The following is a 19,994-nucleotide window of genomic DNA, read 5'->3' on the forward strand; positions in this document are numbered from 1 at the left end:
CACACGAAAAAGTTGAAATAAATAACAAAACAATGCAAGGCAAAGTGTATACAAGAAACCCCAAGAAACACACGAAAAAGTAGAAATAAATAACAAGACAATGCAAGGCAAAGTGAAAACAAGAAACCCCAAGAAACACACAAACAAGTAGAAATAAATAACAAGACAATGCAAGGCAAAGTGTATACAAGAAACCCCAAGAAACACACAAACAAGTAGAAATAAATAACAAGACAATGCAAGGCAAAGTGTATACAAGAAACCCCAAGAAACACACAAACAAGTAGAAATAAATAACAATACAATGCAAGGCAAAGTGTATACAAGAAACCCCAAGAAACACACAAACAAGTAGAAATAAATAACAATACAATGCAAGGCAAAGTGTATACAAGAAACACACAAACAAGTAGAAATAAATAACAAGACAATGCAAGGCAAAGTGTATACAAGAAACCCCAAGAAACACACAAACAAGTAGAAATAAATAACAAGACAATGCAAGGCAAAGTGTATACAAGAAACCCCAAGAAACACACAAACAAGTAGAAATAAATAACAAGACAATGCAAGGGAAAATGTATACAAGAAACCCCAAGAAACACACAAACAAGTAGAAATAAATAACAAGACAATGCAAGGGAAAATATATACAAGAAACCCCAAGAAACACACGAAAAAGTTAAAATAAATAACAAAACAAACATTTTACAATTCAATGTACTCGTATACATGTTATGTTATATGAAGTCTTATATCGCGCGCGTATCTCCAGACTCGGACTCAAGGCGCAGGGATCCATGTATGATAATGAGATAAGAGAGAGTTTCTGTACTTATACAACAGTTCTCCAACAGCGGAATAAGAGTTTTTTAGGAGTGCCTCAACCTTTCTGTTGATATCAGCAGCAGCCAAACACCAGGGGATTGAGTCGTTGTACCCCTCGTACAGTTGTACACTACAACAGCGACAAGGGAGTATTCTGGGAGTGCAGGACAAATTTTCCTTGATGTCAGCAGCATCCAAACGCTAGAGGAGTGAAGCGTTGTACGCCTCATACACTTCTACACTACAACATCTTAAAGGAAGTATTGTGGGAGTGCCCTAAAACTGTTCCTTGATGTCAGCAGCAGTCAGCCGCCGAGGCAGGGAGTCCCCGTACTCCTTCAAGAGTTCCATGGCGTAGCGAGCGGCATCCTCCGCGTTGTCCGCCAGGCGGCAGTTCTTGAGACCCCGTGTCCACGTGTTGTGGTAGGAGGACAGCTTCTGGTGGCAGTTGTCCAGTAGCACGTGCGGAATGTTCAGCAGGACGGACAGGATGTGACCATGTAGCCTGAAAGGACACGTAAGAAAGAAGATGCTTTGCTATCCATGCAATGAATACAATGGACAGGATGTGTCTGTTTAGCCTGAAGGGACACGTAAAAAATACGATTTTTTGTGGACCTCAGTTGCATGCAGGCTGCGACAACCCTTACATTTTGTCCCCTCCCCCCCCCTTTTTGTTGTTGTTGTTGTTGTTGTTGTTTGTTTTCTTTATTCTTCAAGAATCCAAGATTCTTTGTTGTCCATGCAATCAAAACAACGGACAGGATGTGTCCGTGTAGCCTGAAAGGAAACACTGAACATAAGAAATAAGATTCCTTGTTGTACAAGCACACTGATGACGGACACTGATGAATACTCAGGTGAGTTAACATTTCTGAGTTATTGGATCGTTAATTGATGACAAAACAAGACGTTTCAATCACGGTACATGTACTTCGAACCAAAGGCCTTTAAAATGGGCCTAGAGATCATGCAGCCTGAAATCAGACATCACACGCAAAACATCAGATTGTTTACTGTCCATCATGAAGACATGCAAGTACTGGACACGATATACACGTGCAGCCCGATTTAAGAAATAACAAACAACAAGAAGAGCAAACGCTCGATCGAGTCACTTTCGCAGTTCTGAATATTATATGAGGCATCAGATGGACAGGAAGAAATTGCTATTCACAACACAATGAGTCACGTTCACATAAAATTTGAGCCCGGTCACTTTTATAGTTTCCGAGAAAAGCCCAACGTTAAGTTGTGTGTTGCCGAACAGAAAAGGCTAGTTATCTCCCTTGTTTTTCTGATAACGTTCGTAAAAGGCTACAGATGTAAATACTTTGATGTAAAGAATAATCCTACAAAGTTTCAATCACATCCGATGAACTTTGTCAAAGATATAAAATGTCTAATTTTTCCTTTGACGCTGACCTGTGACCTTGAAAAAGGTCAAAGGTCAACGAAACCATCGTTAAAGTGTAGAGGTCATTGGAGGTCACGACTAAACAAAATATGAGCCCGATCGCTTTGATAGTTTCCGAGAAAAGTCCAACGTTAAGGTGGTGTCTACGGCCGGCCGGCCGGACGGCCGGCCGGACGGCCGGCCGGACAGACTAACACTGACCGATTACATAGAGTCACTTTTTCTCAAGTGACTCAAAAACAACAAAAAAAACAAAAAAAAAAGAAATAACACGTAAGACGTATCTTGTTTTTTTATTCTGAATTTTGGAACTTTGGCAGTCTCACGAAATATGTGTGCATTCAAAGATCCGTTTTTCTTTTAGTAAAAAAAATGGGGTTATGTAGTTTATTTTTGGCCTTTAAATGCACACGCTTTTGAACAAAGCACTTCAGTTGAACATGCAGGCCATAAGCCTGGACTTACATCCTTGAAGGTCCTTGTCTACATTTTTATACCGAAATCGCCATTTGACCATTAAAATGCACAGTCTATTATCTACAAATATCAACAATACACCCCCTTTCGATCAGGAAAGACGAAGCCAGTGTAGCCGTTTGAAAATTCAGTGTAGTATTCCAGCGTAGTACTTATAGTAGGATATCCTTATTTGGAAAATGCCAAGCGCAAAACTCCTCTCAAATCCCATGCATTTCGTGCGTTAAAAAAAAAAAGCGTGGACAGCGCTCCAGTGTCAAACTGTTGCTGCACTTGTTTGGGCGTGGCTATAAGCATCGTGACATGAATTTGATTGATCAGTATTTTTAGGCAAAGCACATGTTCTCAGCAAACACAAAACAAAATATTGGAAGCGTGAGTCACGCTACCCAAAAATAAAATCTTTTTTTACATATATTTTTTTTCTATAACTTTTTTCCCCATGGTTCATTCATCATCTGACATAACTTTTTAGCAAAATCTAACCATACGAATTACGATTATTGAAAAAAAGCAAAAATGTGGACGACCACCTTTAAGCCCAGTGTATAATGAATATATCAATATACGCCGGGGAAAACATCCTTGATATGAATGTGCCTATATAGCTTTACTTTATGTGGGGAACATGTGAGATGAATGTGCCTATATAGCTTTACTTTATGTGGGGAACATGTGAGATGAATGTGCCTATATAGCTTTACTTTATGTGGGGAACATGTGAGATGAATGTGCCTATATAGCTTTACTTTATGTGGGGAACATGTGAGATGAATGTGCCTATATAGCTTTACTTTATGTGAGGAACATGTGAGATGAATGTGCCTATATAGCTTTACTTTATGTGAGGAACATGTGAGATGAATGTGCCTATATAGCTTTACTTTATGTGGGGAACATGTGAGATGAATGTGCCTATATAGCTTTACTTTATGTGGGGAACATGTGAGATGAATGTGCCTATATAGCTTTACTTTATGTGAGGAACATGTGAGATGAATGTGCCTATATAGCTTTACTTTATGTGAGGAACATGTGAGATGAATGTGCCTATATAGCTTTACTTTATGTGAGGAACATGTGAGATGAATGTGCCTATATAGCTTTACTTTATGTGAGGAACATGTGAGATGAATGTGCCTATATAGCTTTACTTTATGTGAGGAACATGTGAGATGAATGTGGGCAGCATTTCTCCACTCCATTCGTGGTTACCCCAGATGCTACCCATGTGGGGCCCAGATCGGAACTGGGCCAGTGATGTTCGCAGACTTAGAGGACAATAGGTCAGTTGGACCTGGACTTAAAATATGTAGAGGCCCAAATTAATGTCCATGCTACACAAAATAGTGTTCGGCCGCCCGAGCACCTACACGTCAAAACTATTGAACAGTCACAGCCCAGAACAATGCATCAGACAACAAAAAGTATAAGTCGATGACTAAAACCCCAGACCTAAAGACATGCGCAAAATACCATTGGGCCGACACGGGGCTCATAATTATGCGGTGCTGGTAGGGTAGTGTATTTTGGTTGTACCTGTCAAACGGGCGAAGTGGCGTAGTGGTAAGACATGGGCCACCTAATTGGAAGGTCGTGAGTTCGAATCCCGGCCGCGGCCGCCTGGTGGGTTAAGGTATGGAGATTTGTCCGATCTCCCAGGTCAACTTATGTGCATAACTGATTGTGCCTTATCTCCCTTCGTGTGTACAAGCAAGCACAAGACCAAGTGCGCACGGAAAAGATCCTGCAATCCTTGTCAGAGTTTGGTGGGTTATAGAAACACGAAAATGCAGCGCATGGCTGCCTGAATGGCGGGGTAAAAACGGTCATACAGGTAAAAGCAGTGGGAGTTTCAGCCCATGAACGAAACAAACAAACAATGTGCCGGGTGTAATTTGGTTGTACCTGTCGGTGACCAGCACTCGGCCTTGTTGCAGGATGACCAGACCGTTGTGCATGGCGTTCACGGCTTGCTTGACCGTCCCGCTAGACTTGAGAGACGACATCCTCACCCAGTCCCACTGCCACGTGGTCACGTTGCCTGGTAGCTTCGGCACCTGGAGGATGGAATATTACTTGTTATAAGGATAATAGTGATGAAGATGATGATGATGATAATGATGGTGGTGATGATGATGATTATATATGTGTGTGTATGTGTGTGTGTGTGTGCGTGTGTATGAATGTGTGTGTATGAATGTGGGTGTTTGTGTGTGTATGTGTGTGTGTGTGTGTGTATATGTATGATGATGATGATGACTGTGTGTGTGTGTGTGTGTGTGTGTGTGTGTGTGTGTGTGTGTGTGTGTGTGTGTGTGCGTGTGTGTATGTGTATGTGTATGTGTGTGCGCGCGAGTGTGTGTGTGCGCGAGTGTTTGTGTGAGTGCCTGAACTCCTTATTTTCCCCCTAATACAGATTGAAAGGGTGAAATACGATTGTTACTTTCAGACTTTTTGTATCGTGCTGATAACTAGCTTTTTATCTTGCGAAGAAGTTTTATTTTGCGTTTAGTAGTTGATTTTTCTTCAGTAAACCTATAAGAGTAATTACACTGTTTACAGCTAATTAGCTTTGATCAGACATTAATCATAAGTTAAATAAAGAAAAGATCACAACTGCTCCCTATTAGAAGCCCGGGCGCCTAATGCAGTGAAACGGTCTTCAAGAATCACTGTATATAAAAAGCCCCCGTTGACTTTAACATAACATGCTACACCTTAGTATGCAAGTCAGACTAATTCAAATATATATATGCTTCAGAATCATATATTTCGGTTAGACGAGAACATTATGAAACAAAGAAAACTTATCAAACAAGCAAACCAAATGCCTACACACGACTCGCCTTCGTTACCCCCGCCCACACACACCACCACCACCACCACACACACCACCCCCACAGACACACACATTACCCCCACACACACCATCCCCACCCCACAAACACACCAACACACACACACCCCCCACCCCCCCAACACACCCACATACACACACACAGTTCAACTACAACCTTCCCAAGCAGTGGGTTCTCTTCGTCTGCTCGGCGTTGCCAGATGACGTCATAGTAGGGCGGGGCGAAGCGGGCCACGTGGCCAAGCTGAAAGGCCATGTCGGGAGCGAGCACGATATGGGTACCATTGGCAAAAAGTCGCCGCGCGATGTGAAGAGACAGACGGTCTCGCATCAGGAGTGTCAGGTTCGGGTTACAGCAGTAGTTGTTCCGGGCAAAGTCGAAATGCTTCTGGTTTGCGTTCATGTAGATGCTCTGCGAGAAGAGCACGGTCCTGTAGCCTGGGAACAGCTTCAGCGCTTTGTCTCGGCACCCGTCGGCGATAGCGTAGCCGAAGATGTTGCCTCCCCCGTGCATGAGCACCACCACCTCGTCCATGCTGTGCTGCTGAGCAAGTTTCAGTGCGTGCTGGAAATTTTTATCATTGCAGGCAAAGAGGTTGATGAAAAAGAGAATCTCGATACCCATGTTTTCCAGCATAATCAGCTCCCCTATGGTGATGGCGGCGTCTCCTTTGTTTTCGTGCGAAGCCAGATCAAAAACCACTGCGTACTTCTTGCCTCGGAATAGCTGGGTGAACAGGTTATCGTGGACACGCTTGGTTTCGGCTATCACCTCCTGGGAGGTCGTCAGGTAGGGCGACAAACCGTCCGTGTCGAAAGGCGTGGTCAGTAAATTGTCCCTGGACACAAACTCCTCCACCTCCTTGGCCGTCTTGCGGTCCGGCTGATACACTATGCGTCCAGCAATCAGGACTTTCCCGTCCGTCCAGTTCACGTGCCCGAAACGGAGATTTTGCGCGTAATTTGTCTTGGACTTGCTCGGGAACCTGGGGTCAGACCGCAAGACTGGAGAAATGAACTCTTTTTTTCCAAGCGTTGATTCGAATCCATGCAGTTCTCTTGGTTTCTGGATCAGTTGGAATCTAGACATCTGCGTCATCAGCGGCTGTCCTGACGTCAAACAGATGACGAAGACGAAGAGGAGAATGAGCAGGCGGCCGAGAAGACTTTCTCGCTCCCTGTAGATCTTTGGACGGCCCGGAGTGGTGGCCGTGTCTGCAAGCAGTGACATGATAACAGAATATAGCTATTCTGATGAACACGTGGGGGAATTCGGGGACTGTGATTGGATGGTCTCTCCAGATTATCAAAGCATAATGCTGCGGAAGTCGGCCATTTTTCTCAATATCCAAAAGCATATTGACGAAAATGGCCGACTTTCTTATCTCGTAACTCCACACCGTAAATACCCCACTTCCCCTCTGAAGTATTGATGTACAACCCATGGCACTAACATTCATGTAGTCGTTTATAACTGAGGTTGAAAAATTCGCTTCATGACGAGACAAGCGATACCATTCACCCAAACTGAAAACTTCGCTGTCGTCTGCTCGCGTTGTACGGATTAGCTGTTCTCTTCTTCTCCCCTTGTTGCATCCTAGATCTTCAGTTGTTTCTAGTTTTCCGTTGATGTTGTGTTTACTTAAAAAGCTGTTTCAACAACTGTGTTGTGAAATCGAATGCACTTGGAGTCAGTTTTTCTTCCAAAGTCAGAAAGCGTGTAGCGGTGTGCATGTCTGCGCGAATATGATGCGCGTAAGAAGTTTGTCTGCTAGCAAAACCTGAGATCAACGCATCGACGCAAAAACTGTCATTTTGTAAGTTTGGAACAACAAATCAAGGTCATAACAGCTATATAATCGCTATTGTGTCTTCAGCGTAGCAATAGGGTCCGATATTTAGACTCGAACAAGTATAATGCGACTCGTCTTCGACTCGTCGGCATTATACTTGTCTCGTCTAAATATATATATTGTAATGGTGTCTTCACAACAACTATTTCTTGCTCAATTGATTTACACAAAATGTAGGTGCTGTCTGGCTGGATTTTATGGATAAAATGTAACTCAAACACTAGACAAAATCAAAGATTCCAAAAGTTTTAACTTGATAGAAATATCTTGCAGTTGGTGTCCACCAAGTACTTACATCATTGTCCATGCATACCTATGATTGACGATCAATAAAGGAAAGAGACATGAAGGCAATTATGTTTTGACTTTTATTTCCGGTACAGCTGTGTTTTAGCTCCCATTACAATCATAGACTTTTCCATCTGAGCATTTTTTATTTTTGATGCTCATGTCAGAATTTCATTGCTCAGTATTGTGCCTGTCCTCATATATCAGTGTTGTTGCTAAAAAAAAACCCAATAGGTCCAAATGTCCTGGCTTTAAAAAAACAATAGGTCCAAATTGTACCGCCATACCTTTGATACATGCAATGCTAAATAACTTACAGTCCGGAGTTAAATCTATCTTTTTGCGCAAACATGTTGCTTTGATGTCGCTTCCTAATTCCTAAAGTTTTAATTGTTCATAAACTTTGCGAGGAGAAAGAGCTTGACATTCCTGGCCTGCCCTTTCCAATACAGTGCCCGGTGTGCGAATGTAGGGATCCTGCCTGATCTTCGCATTACCATGCCGTAGTATTATATTGATGAACTTTCCGCTGTTTGCGCCGTTTTCGGTAAATAGGTACACCGGCTGGATCGGGTATTTCCGTAAACGCAGCCTCGAGTGTCAATGACGACAAACACGGACTCGGCACCGAGTGCATTTTCACTCGGAGCGAACATGAGCATTTCGATCGGGGTTTGTTTTCCGACTTTGCAACTCCCATTCCATTCATTGCAGACCTTGTCCGCCTTGTACGAATATGTATCGGTCAGTTGACCACCAAAACGTAAAAACTATCGGTCCATCGACCGGAAAAGGCTGGGTCCAATGCGTCAAATCAGAAAGGAATGCGTCAGAGACCGAAGACCGAGGCCTGGCAACAACACTGGCATATATTATATATTATCCCATGACCTGCCTCTTTGTCTCTGTTAGCTGTGGGGGGATTATTCTGGATTATCCATCACACATATGAATTATCCATCACAACCGAGTCTCGATCTCACCTGTCATTGGTCATTGACTTTGATCTCAGAGTACAATTGAATAATTTAGAGGTCATCTGCATATTTATCGTTAACTTGACTCGGGGACTACTTTTTTTCAGCAAAACGATTGAGATATTCTGCGGTATAAAAGTCGAACTGACGTTTGGCTAACGATCTACAAACAATATATCATTGAAGAAATAAAGAAAACAACAAAGAATGTACATAATCTGTTTGGGTGAATAGAGCTGAGTGAAGATTATGAGTTTTCCGACGCGGTGAGACTGAAAGAGAGACAGAGAGCACGATAGAGAGCGACAGAGACACACAGTGATTCAAGGCGCACAACTCTAGTAAAGTTGTCGTAACGAGGTACGCTTCATGGGCAACCGCTTAGATCAATCCCAAGAACATCCTGATTCAAAATCTTGAGCGACGAAATAAAACTTACACTAAAACAGTATGCTTATAGTTTTGTTCATTTGTTATCGCTTTTAGAGCATTGATTGCTAAATATGGTTCAATAGAACAAGGCTGTCTCATCAGTCGTCTGCTACAGATCTGTCGTCTGCTGCAGGATCTGTCGTTTGCTATAGTATCTTCGGCTCAAGTTGACCAGCATGGAAATTGCCATTTTCAAAGTTGGTGATACTGTTAGAATAAAAGGTGGCGAAGAAGGTCTGATCTTGGACATCCATAGACCACTAGTCTACATGCGTTGCCGCATAAAAACAACTCGACAGTGGTGCGCCGTTTTCCCCCAGACAGACGACAGACATCAAAGTTAGGCTCACCTAAATCAGTAAGTGACGATTGAAGAAGTAGGTAATCCAAATTTGAACAGTGAATCACAAAGGCTCGAATAAGCACAAACTCAACAATCATCTTCATCGCTTGTAAAATCACACACGCGGTCTTTCGAATCCTGAACTCATGTCAAAAATGAGTTACTTCCCTTCGGGTATCCGTCGCTAGCTGTGAAGCGAAGATTATCATTCAGAACGCGGTCTTTCGCAGTTTTGACGAATGCCAGCTCGGGTAATCGACTGAAACCGGCTGGTAACTGCACAGTATCAAATGCATTCAACGGCACAATCCTGGAAACAAAAAGACATGAATATAGTTTTGTTCATTTGTTGTCGCTTTTAGAGCATTGATTGCTAAAAATGGTTCAATAGAAGAAGTCTGTCTCATCAGTCGTCTGCTACAGATCTGTCGTCTGCTGCAGGATCTGTCGTTTGCTATAGTATCTTCGGCTCAAGTTGACCAGCAAGTTGACGTTTCGCACATGAATATCATGACACGATTTTCGGTCGCGGAAGGTTTGATGAGCAGTAAACAGGCACTCGCAGAGTTTGTGTCAAAAAGTTCGGTTTTTTAATGAAAACGTCGGAATAATGGGATAAAAAGCTTACACACCTCGTCCTGAATATCGTGCATATTTTCCCTCGGGTCGATTTACAGGTATTACCTCGCCACAGGCTCGGTAATACCTGAAAATCGACCCTGGGGAAAATATGCACGATATTCAGAACTCGGAGTGTGTAACCTATATATATATATATATATACATTTGTTTTCGAACTAGGTATTTATATATATATATCAGGTAAACAACAATGACGTCTGCATGGTAACTTATTAGAAAATAAAATGTAAGTTGAATGTTAATGATACCGCAGCAAAGAACAAAAACCAACCTGTCTCACTGAAGCTTCCTTCAAGGCCATGAGGTGTTGACGTCACGGAAGTGTCCAAAGACGGTGACAGAATCTTCTCTCTACTGTACAGAAGCAATCCCACAGTGCACAGCGCTAGCCCCGCCCAGTTCCACATGGAGGCCGAGCGCCGCCCTGCCACGTGCAGCAGCACAACCACCAGCACGCGCTTCACGATGTTCAAAATGGCGTGGCTCACCACCGACATGTAACGAAGCACCACATTGGTCGAGACGTAGGAGTAGGTCACGTGACAGGCGCCGGAAGCCAATGAAAGCAGGAGAAAGTAGTCCGGCGGCGCGTGCGATGAAGCCACGGAAGCGTCTGTGAGGACGAAGCTACGCGTGAACAGGACGAGGCCCGCGGCTGCAGCGGCGAAGGTGGCGATGACTCTCGGGGAACGGAGCCGACTTGTGGCGGGGCTGGCTCCGTGGTTGAGCTTCAGGGCCACGTTGCGGACGCCCAGTGTGACGTTGGACAGCAGCGCCATCAGCACGGCGCGCGAGGTCTGGCTGCTGGACATCGGGTTGCCCACGTACAGCATGGCGCCCAACACCACCACCACCATGCCCACCACGCCCTCCGCCCCCATCGCCGTCTTCAGCACCACGCGCTGCAGCAAGGCTGACGTCACGGGCTCCAGCATCTTGACCGCCATGGTAGAGGACGCGAAGGTCAATGCCAGGCTGGTGTTGGTGGCCCACGTGGCCAGGAAGTGGGACGCCGCCATGACGTAGAACAGCGGATCTCTCAATGACGTCAGCTGGACGGTGGCGCGGCAGCACAGCGTTTGGACCAGCGTCAGGCCCAGCGGGATGACGACAGAGGTGATTGACGTCATGTCTGTGACGTAGGGTGCCATGGCCAGCTTGGCTGACTTGTGACAGAGGAAGGAGGCCAGCGTCCACAAGGAGAAGACAGCAAGCGGGATCAAGGTCGGTAGTGTCGCCATGGTTCCCTGGGGGAGAGAGGAGCAGCACGTGATCAACAGCGAGAACACCCTGAGACACTGGCTGAGAGAGAGAGAGAGAGAGAGAGAGATAGAGAGAGAGAGACAGAGAGAGACAGAGACAGAGAGACAGACGGAGACAGAGAGAGAGAGAGAGAGACAGACAGACAGACAGACAGACAGACATACAGGCAGACAGACAGACAGACAGATAGTGATGGTTTTAAAGACAGTCGGGGCCTTCATGATTCCCTTATTGCGTAACGAGCAGTACCGTTATCAATAAGGGGAATAACCTGAGAGGGAGAGAGAGAGGGGGAGACAGAGAGAAAGAGAGACACAGACTGAGAGAGAGAGACAGAGAGAGAGACAGAGAGAGAGATGTAAAAAGTAAAAGTCGGCGTCTTCGTGATTCTCTCATGGCATATATGTCGGGTCAAAGGGTACTTTTGGAATAGCACATTTGAAAGGATTCTTTAAAAAACGTCGGAAAACATTATATACCCTGTGAGCTATCGAGGATCCTCCCCGTCTGGGCTGTCGAAACATGGTCTTTTCAAATGGTTAACGGGGAGATACACTCGAAGCACATTTAGCGATGTTATGTTGCCAAATCATCAAAGATCAACATTAATTTTCACTACATTGAAAATTCTGGTCAAGTGCAAAACTTGTGGTTGCACTATCGGCTGTCAAAGTCATATAAACACTGCAGATGAGCAACTTGCATGAACAACATTGCAAAATAGCGAGACAAGCCTTGGGAAGGCCTATTCATCGCTGACCACATGTTATAGTTGTCTGTCATATCACCGCTTTTTTAATTGTGCAAAGAAATTTGACAGTCATAATTTGTGTATTTGATAGATATACCGGGCTAGTGACATTTCTGGCGGGCTAGTGACTTTCGTGAAGTTACTCGCCCGGCTGGCGAGTCAATTGTTTTAGATTTGGCCATCCAAATTCCCCTGTTTTTTGTTCAGTGTGGAGTTATAAATACAAGATCAACGAGGCTGAGTCGGAAAGGTGACAGAGTGGCCAATCTCACATCGCTACACCGGCGCTCCCAAGGATGCACTCTGCATAGGTACAATTTATCCTCAGAGTCTGTTTTGATTTACGCAAAATGGTATCTTACAACTATATATATTTGTTCCTTGCTACTGGTGACAAGTGGGGGTCAGCTCACACGGACGCATTTTTTAATACAGTCTAGGGGAGAAACTGGTCACAAAGCACCCAGTACATGCCATAGAGATAGGAGAATCGGCACAATCAAAGAAAATACCACAATCATTCAATAGATATGGAAATGTTAAGATTTACTGTGAAAATGCTAGCAAAAACGGCGACAAAAAACGGGAACGCACACTGGCTAGGAGTGTCTTTGCCGACTTACCTCCCGTTCTGTGTTGTTGATAATAGTCGTGTCTGTGCTGTTTTTGTTTAAAATAAAACTGATGCAGTTCTTGAAATGTTGCAAATTATTGTTGTCTTTGTGAAATGCGAGAGTGTTCTGAGGCGTAATCTGCATACGGCTGATGTCACACATAGGGTACCCCACTTCGATCAGCGTATCCCTCCACATGAGCTTCATAGTAGACAAGAAAATTGGTTGATTAAAATCAACATGGCCGAAGCAATGTTTTCATAAAAGAAGCGGTAGTGTACGGGCACATGTTGTATTTGGGTTACATGTGTTGCAGAGTATTTGAAAACACGTAGGCATAAAAACATGCAAAGAAGAGTGATAAATCCCTGTTGTGAATATAGTCAAGTGGATAAATTGATTACTTATGTATCACACTAGTTTTACTGCTACAGCAGTCCCTCTCATGAACGGACACCCTTGGGCCAGTGCAAACCTGTCCGTACATTGCAGGTGGCCGGTCACGGGAGAGCCCCTCCCCCCCCCCCATCACACACACTCAGACACACTGACGGACTGAGTGAGTCTTTGCTACTGGTGAACGAGCTCTACTTGTCCTAAAACAATAAGGTCAAACTACTACAGTTATAAGTTGTAGTAGTTTGATGTGTATGTTTGTATGATGACGATAGGACCCGAAACGGCTGCACGGACTGAGACAGGAATTGCAGAGAATGTTCTTTGCCACTCGAGTCGTGTCATAGGGTACTTTTGGAATAGTAAATTTGAAAGGATTCTTTAAAAAACGGCGGAAAACATTATATACCCTGTGAGCTATCGAGGATCCTCCCCGTCTGGGCTGTCGAAACACAGTCTTGTTAAAAGACGTTTTCAAAAGATACACTCGAAGCACTTGTGGCGAAGTTATGTTGCCAAATCATCAAAGATCAACATTTCACTACACGGATCGATGCACACAGTCGAAATAGTGGGGCTCCTATGTTGCAAAATCAATCATTTCTTGTGACAAACACCAAATTTGGCATACATGTACAGTTTTATGTGCTCAACAAAACCTGATACAGAGCCACCGCGAAAAATTAAAAAATCGGTAGTTTTTATAACAAAATTCAAAATGGCCGCCAGTAAAAACGGTTGGGTATGTTAGGCATATTTCATTTCATGTGACAAACACCAAATTTGGTATAAATGTATGGTTTTATGTGCTTAACAAAACCTGACACAGAGGAACCAAGAAAAATTTAAAAATCAGTAGTTTTAAAAAAAAAATCAAAATGGCCGCCTGTGAAAAAGGTATTCAGGCGTATTTGATGCTACAAGTCATTCTCTTGCAATAGAAACTAACAGAAACAATTGTTAAAACATAACAATACATGTATACATGATCAATGGTGCAGCGATTGGTTGGACGGCGTGGGTGGCAGGGTTGAAGAATCGTTGGCTTACCGTGCTAACCTGTGCCAACAAAAAACTATCGCACAAATGTTCGTACCAAAACGAAAACATTTATTCCTGTGCCATTTTATTCCATTTGTCTATGCTATTAAGGGCACACAACGTGGCTATCTGGAACTCTTTTAATATAAAAGATTGAATTTACATGGGTTATGTGACCGCCGCCTAAATAAGGGTACCCCAAAAATCAAATTGATAAAAATGAAAGGTATAATAATGACATAACACTAAAAAGTATTCATCCTGTTCTGGATAGATGTTGTGCCTCATGAATTTTTTTGGACTTTTTAATGGGTACCTAAAGTTGTGATCACATCCCCTTTGCCACGTTAAGGGTACCCTTATTTGGCGGCGGTCATGTGACCCCTGTAACTAAATCTTCTTTTATCTGAAAGATGTGCCATTTGTGAGAGCCTTTACTGGCATAAAAAGTTTGAATAAAATGATACGGGAATGAATGTTTGAGTTGGGGTACGAAAATGGGTGCAATAATATTTTTACACAGTTTAATTTGCTGATTTTCACAGGCATGCAAGCACAGCTGCAGAGAGCAGAGCTCTTCAGTCCTTCTTTGCAGCATTTGCAGCGTTTTGTTGTACAGCACTTCCACACTTCATGCGTTCTCAGCACATGCTGGATACCTCTTGAAGGCTCGTCCAAAATAACTCCCACTTTCCAGCCTTGGACTGCCAGCCCCACAATTATTGGTGTTGGGTTGTTTGCCTGATTGTATATTTACTGACGTAGTCTAATTGGTAGATTGCTCTTCTCAAACTCATGTCCTGCAACAGCACGTTACTTGTAAGGGTGTTTTGGGGAATTTGGCAGCGCTTTTGACTGAAGAGGTACCTTCTAGCACTGTTCACACCCAGGAAGTTTGGTTTTGTCCTGCAGAAGTACCACAAAATGCTCTTGAACTGACCTGTCAGTAGTACTTAGCTCTCAAAGAAGAGCAGACAACCTGAGGAAAGATTGTGTGATGTCTACTAATGCATGCCATATTTGTCAAGCCCCCAATACCACCGAAGAACAACACAGTATCACAGTCTGTAAAACTGTGAAACATGGGCAGGCAGGGTGACTTCTCGGGGCCAATGGCTTTGGCAATGTGGTGAGCAAAAAATGGCTGAATCCTTTTCCATAGCGATGCACACTTCATAAGCAGAAAACTGAAATCAGCTGGGATGAGAAGCAGACCGTCTTAGATGTCTGGCCTACTCTAAATCCATGGTGTAGGAAATCCACCTGGGGTACCCTTCATACAAAAGCTGAAAAGTGACAATTTTATTTGAATAATGTTTACTATCTCAGAGAGTTAGCCAAAGTCTTCACACAAAAGATAAAATGCAAAAATTTTATTTTAACTATTTGTATAATTCTTACTATTTAAGGTCAATACAAAACAAGAAGAGCAAACGCTCGATCGAGTCACTTTCGCAGTTCTGAATATTATATGAGGCATCAGATGGACAGGAAGAAATTGCTATTCACAACACAATGAGTCACGTTCACATAAAATTTGAGCCCGGTCACTTTTATAGTTTCCGAGAAAAGCCCAACGTTAAGTTGTGTGTTGCCGAACAGAAAAGGCTAGTTATCTCCCTTGTTTTTCTGATAACGTTCGTAAAAGGCTACAGATGTAAATACTTTGATGTAAAGAATAATCCTACAAAGTTTCAATCACATCTGATGAACTTTGTCAAAGATATAAAATGTCTAATTTTTCCTTTGACGCTGACCTGTGACCTTGAAAAAGGTCAAAGGTCAACGAAATCATCGTTAAAGTGTAGAGGTCATTGGAGGTCACGACTAAACAAAATATGAGCCCGATCGCTTTGATAGTTTCCGAGAAAAGTCCAACGTTAAGGTGGTGTCTACGGCCGGCCGGCCGGACGGCCGGCCGGACAGACTAACACTGACCGATTACATAGAGTCACTTTTTCTCAAGTGACTCAAAAACTGTTTCCAGTTACCCAACTGATTCTTAAATCTTGCTGGCCGCTACATTCATTAGAATTCTAACAGTCGCTTACAGAATGTTGACCCTTGTGAGGGTATGGTAAACCCACCAAATTCACAGAGGTAGCTTACGCATATATGTGTGCATACTTGTTAATTATCAAAAAAAAGATGCAAACTGTTCAGCTACTCTGGAGGTATTAGGTACCAACCTTGATAGTAATGGTGAAATCAGCTCGTTTGTGTGGCACCGGCAGAATTGCTCATAATGTATTCACGCAGCACTCTTGTTCTCAGGAACCCGCATGTGGTGTAACCCTCAGTTGTATATTCTGTTAAAATAAAATGCACATCAATGCACGGTCAACCTAAATTAAGTAAAAGGTTGAGAAAAAAGTAACACACCAATATCGTAACAGTGTTGAGAGTGAGACTCAGACTCAGAGAGAGGTACCACTTTTTTCAAAACCACTCATTTCTCATTTCATTAGCACATAAGCTTATTGCATACTTTTGTCTTTTAGCTATCATCTTTGAAAGTTTGATCACAAGACCGTAGAGACATGGGGAATGGTCCCCCCCCCCCCCCCCCCCCCCCTAGCTGGCCCTCCTACTAGTTAAGTACATGTCATTGTCACTGTGGCCTACTCACTCTAAGTCACTCCCCCTCCCCCCTCAGTTTTTTTAGAAACTTATGGAAGTCAAGTCCTTTATAATAGGCAGGACTAATTATCATGCCTTGAACAATCTCTGTCTCCTTGCCTTTTATTCAAAGTTCTTTTAACTTGTCCAAAATCATGTGGGTGGCGAGCATGGTTTTCTTTCATTCAATCAACAGATAGATCTAGATCTATCACAATCCAGTTTCAGCAAGATTTGAAAGTGTGCAGCATTTCAGCGCTTCAGCCGATCAAAAACAGACCCGAGGGGACAAATAAAGATTATAATGACGTGAAATTGGTGAATGAAAGGGTAATCTTAAAAACTTACCCTCACAAACGTTGTTTTCGCTCAATCAAAACACGCATTGGTACGGAGGCCGCCATCTTGAATTTTCTAGCTGCGGATATATACTTTTCTAAAAAAAATATAAAACTAAATGACAGAACACAAAAGTACCCATGAAAATATTTATTTCATGTATATATTATCAGCAGACAACTTCTGGTGCATTGTTAACAATTGAAGTTTACATTTGCTGAGTTGGAAATATTTACTGCTGATGGCTTTTGGTATGAAAATCGTCTGCTGTAGGTGCAGCCTTTTATTCATTATTATAAACACAAAAATCAATTTCTGAAGTGGCTCTGTATCTGAAATCATTTAAAACATCATAAGGAACAATATCACGAAGTATGATGTTTGTCACAAGATGTGATTAATTGTTGAGTGATTCTGCAACATAGGAGCCCCACTAAAATAGATGTGACTTTCACACGACCGAAGACTACTTACTAGCAGACTAGCAGACGACAAGATCTAAATATCTAGATCAGTGTAAGAGCAATCCGTTGAAGAACAGTTACTCCGCTTATTCGTCTTCAGTTAAGCTTATTTCCCCTGCCATAAGTTTCCTTGCAGATCTGCAGTCGCGTAGTGAAATGAACTAGTGTCATCGGAAGATTCTTCTCAGTCACTGATCAAAGCACAGTAAGTTCTATGCTGACAAAAGTCATTTTAGGAAAACACGACCATTGACTTCATTTATGAGCCCAAAGGTAACAATATCGACAAGAATGTACGCATTTGACATTAAATGAAACATTCATAGACAGTTTCCAACTCACCAGATCTGCCAAAGAGCCGTCATTCGTGAAAAAAACGATGATTTTAATCAGACAGGTATCGGAAACAATCTCTTGGTCACCTGCGTTATTCCTTCCGAGGCGACGGGACGGCGCCACATTTGTTTGTTTATGGCTGTTTATCGCGAAACAACACAGTTGAAATTTGTGTGTAAAATACCACAAATGTGTGGTGAATCAGTTCGTCATCTGCGTTTCGATGGTAATTCAGTCAGATTGGAGTTACTTTGAATCGAAGGCGAGGGTAACCTGCGTTATTTGTGTGACGGCGTGAACAAATTTGATTGCAATATTTTATACAGAAAGTAAATTTCAATGATTCTGGCTCAGACTTGTAGATCTGTTATGCAGTGTTTTGGTAGTGTATTTGCTTTTCTGCTATGAAGCTCATTTGGAGTGATACGCTGATCGAAGTGGGGTACCCTATGTGTGACATCAGCCGTATGCAGATTACGCCTCAGAACAATCTCGCATTTCACAAAGACAACAATAATTTGCAACATTTCAAGAACTGCATCAGTTTTATTAGATACTATTTCAACAAAAACAGGACAAACACGACTATTATCAACAACACAGAACGGGAGGTAAGTCTTCAAAGACGCACCAAGTGTGCGTTCCCGTTTTTGGACGCCATTTTTGCTAGCATTTTCACAGTACATCTTAAAATATTTCCAGATCTATTGAATGATTTTGGTATTTTCTTTGATTGTGCCGATTCTCCTGGCATGTACTGGGTGCTTTGTGACCAGTTTCTCCCCTAGACTGTATTGAACAATGCGTCCGTGTGAGCTGACCCCCACTTGTCACCAGTAGCAAGGAACAACTCTTATAAGTTATATGAACTGCATCAAGTCAATTTTCAGACTAACCTCCAGGAACAGCAGTCGAAACACGGATTCACATTCACACACAGCCAATGGTATTTACACAAGAAGATTAGTACAGCTAAATCTAATCTACCAAGCATCCAGTAACAACACTTACCCCTCTCATGAGCGTTTTCGCACTCTAAATTATGGTGCAAGGCTTAGTCAGCTTCTGGCCCAGAAAAACGCCCATCCATGACGCGTTGATAATCTTATTACGTCATCTGCGTACGTAAACATGACTGAAACTGGTAACTATGGCAAAAACTCCAGTTTTCGAAACATTCTCCAGCAAAATAACATTGAAAGAAACAGGTTCGTAATAAGCACAGATTTTGATGAGGAGTGTATGAGGGTCATTCTCTGGAAATGGTTGCCAGTAGTGGTGTTGTCATTCAAAGCTAAATTAAAAGATAACTGTGTGCTTCTGCTACGTTTACCCACAGGAGCTTGTATCCAACCACCGGTCGATAATTATTTACTCCTGCATGCTTATTATTTACTGCTGCATGCTTACCCTTACTACTACTACTAATTAGTAAATAGTAGTAGTAGACTGTATGGAATAAGGAGTAAATATATGGAATAAGGAGTAAATAATGATCGACCGGCGATTGGATACAAGCTCCTGTGGTTTACCCAACACGTTTGTCGCTTTGTGCATGTTTGTCGCGCCAATTTCTTGTAGTAGACTATAGGTGTTCATTTAGATCTAAAATACATCGTTTTTGGTGACGCCATTTTGTGACATGAGCCAGGTTGGTCTGAGCAAGACAACCGATCGCCTTGAAAGAATACACCTGTCCAAGTCATTCTATGGTTTTTCGTGGTTACGCGGTACGCAACGGCTTGTCAGTCAACCGGCCAAATTTCTGTCCCGTTTGTCCTCTGCGATGTCCCCCATTCTCAGGTGTCCACTTTATTCCGTAATGAGATCGTGTGTTATACACAATTCGACACGAGTTTAGATGCTTTTGAGTACAACTCTGTACGAAGTATTCGTTCAGTCCGAATTTCATCAAAATCAGGGTGTTTTACAACACGGTCAGAATCCATGTCCCCCCAACATGTTACGACCCTCATGTCTTAAAAGACTGTTTTCTCGTGAACTAGGGCACCCAACGGCATCACACTTTATCATAATCTGCAAAGCCACGAACC

At 42.8% G+C, this 19,994-nt stretch overlaps 1 protein-coding gene and 1 long non-coding RNA gene across 2 annotated transcripts; both read right to left on the reverse strand.

Annotated features, from left to right (window-relative positions):
• Window positions 1–397: 397 nt before the first annotated feature.
• Window positions 398–19,028, reverse strand: LOC138979436 (uncharacterized). The gene is made up of 5 exons (XM_070352156.1): window positions 18,952–19,028; window positions 10,389–11,364; window positions 5,740–6,797; window positions 4,631–4,782; window positions 398–1,333 (listed from the first exon to the last, which is right to left on the reverse strand). Exons 1-5 carry the CDS (start codon window positions 18,958–18,960, stop codon window positions 1,105–1,107), a joined length of 2,424 nt encoding a protein of 807 aa, XP_070208257.1. The 5' UTR covers window positions 18,961–19,028; the 3' UTR covers window positions 398–1,104.
• Window positions 15,420–17,579, reverse strand: LOC138979435 (uncharacterized). The gene is made up of 3 exons (XR_011460027.1): window positions 17,150–17,579; window positions 16,372–16,491; window positions 15,420–15,468 (listed from the first exon to the last, which is right to left on the reverse strand). It is a non-coding gene; the product is annotated as an uncharacterized lncRNA (long non-coding RNA).
• Window positions 19,029–19,994: the final 966 nt, after the last annotated feature.

This window comes from Littorina saxatilis, linkage group LG11, assembly GCF_037325665.1.
Source record: "Littorina saxatilis isolate snail1 linkage group LG11, US_GU_Lsax_2.0, whole genome shotgun sequence".
Lineage (NCBI taxonomy): Eukaryota > Metazoa > Mollusca > Gastropoda > Littorinimorpha > Littorinidae > Littorina > Littorina saxatilis.

Bases quoted from the DNA above. Each gene is read 5' to 3' on its own strand.
- LOC138979436 (XM_070352156.1), bottom strand. The intron at 6,798-10,388 runs GTTGGTTTTTGT...CACTGCTTGCAG, and splicing joins AGGAAGCTTCAGTGAGACAG to ACACGGCCACCACTCCGGGC. The intron at 4,783-5,739 runs GTTGTAGTTGAA...TCCATCCTCCAG, and splicing joins AGAACCCACTGCTTGGGAAG to GTGCCGAAGCTACCAGGCAA.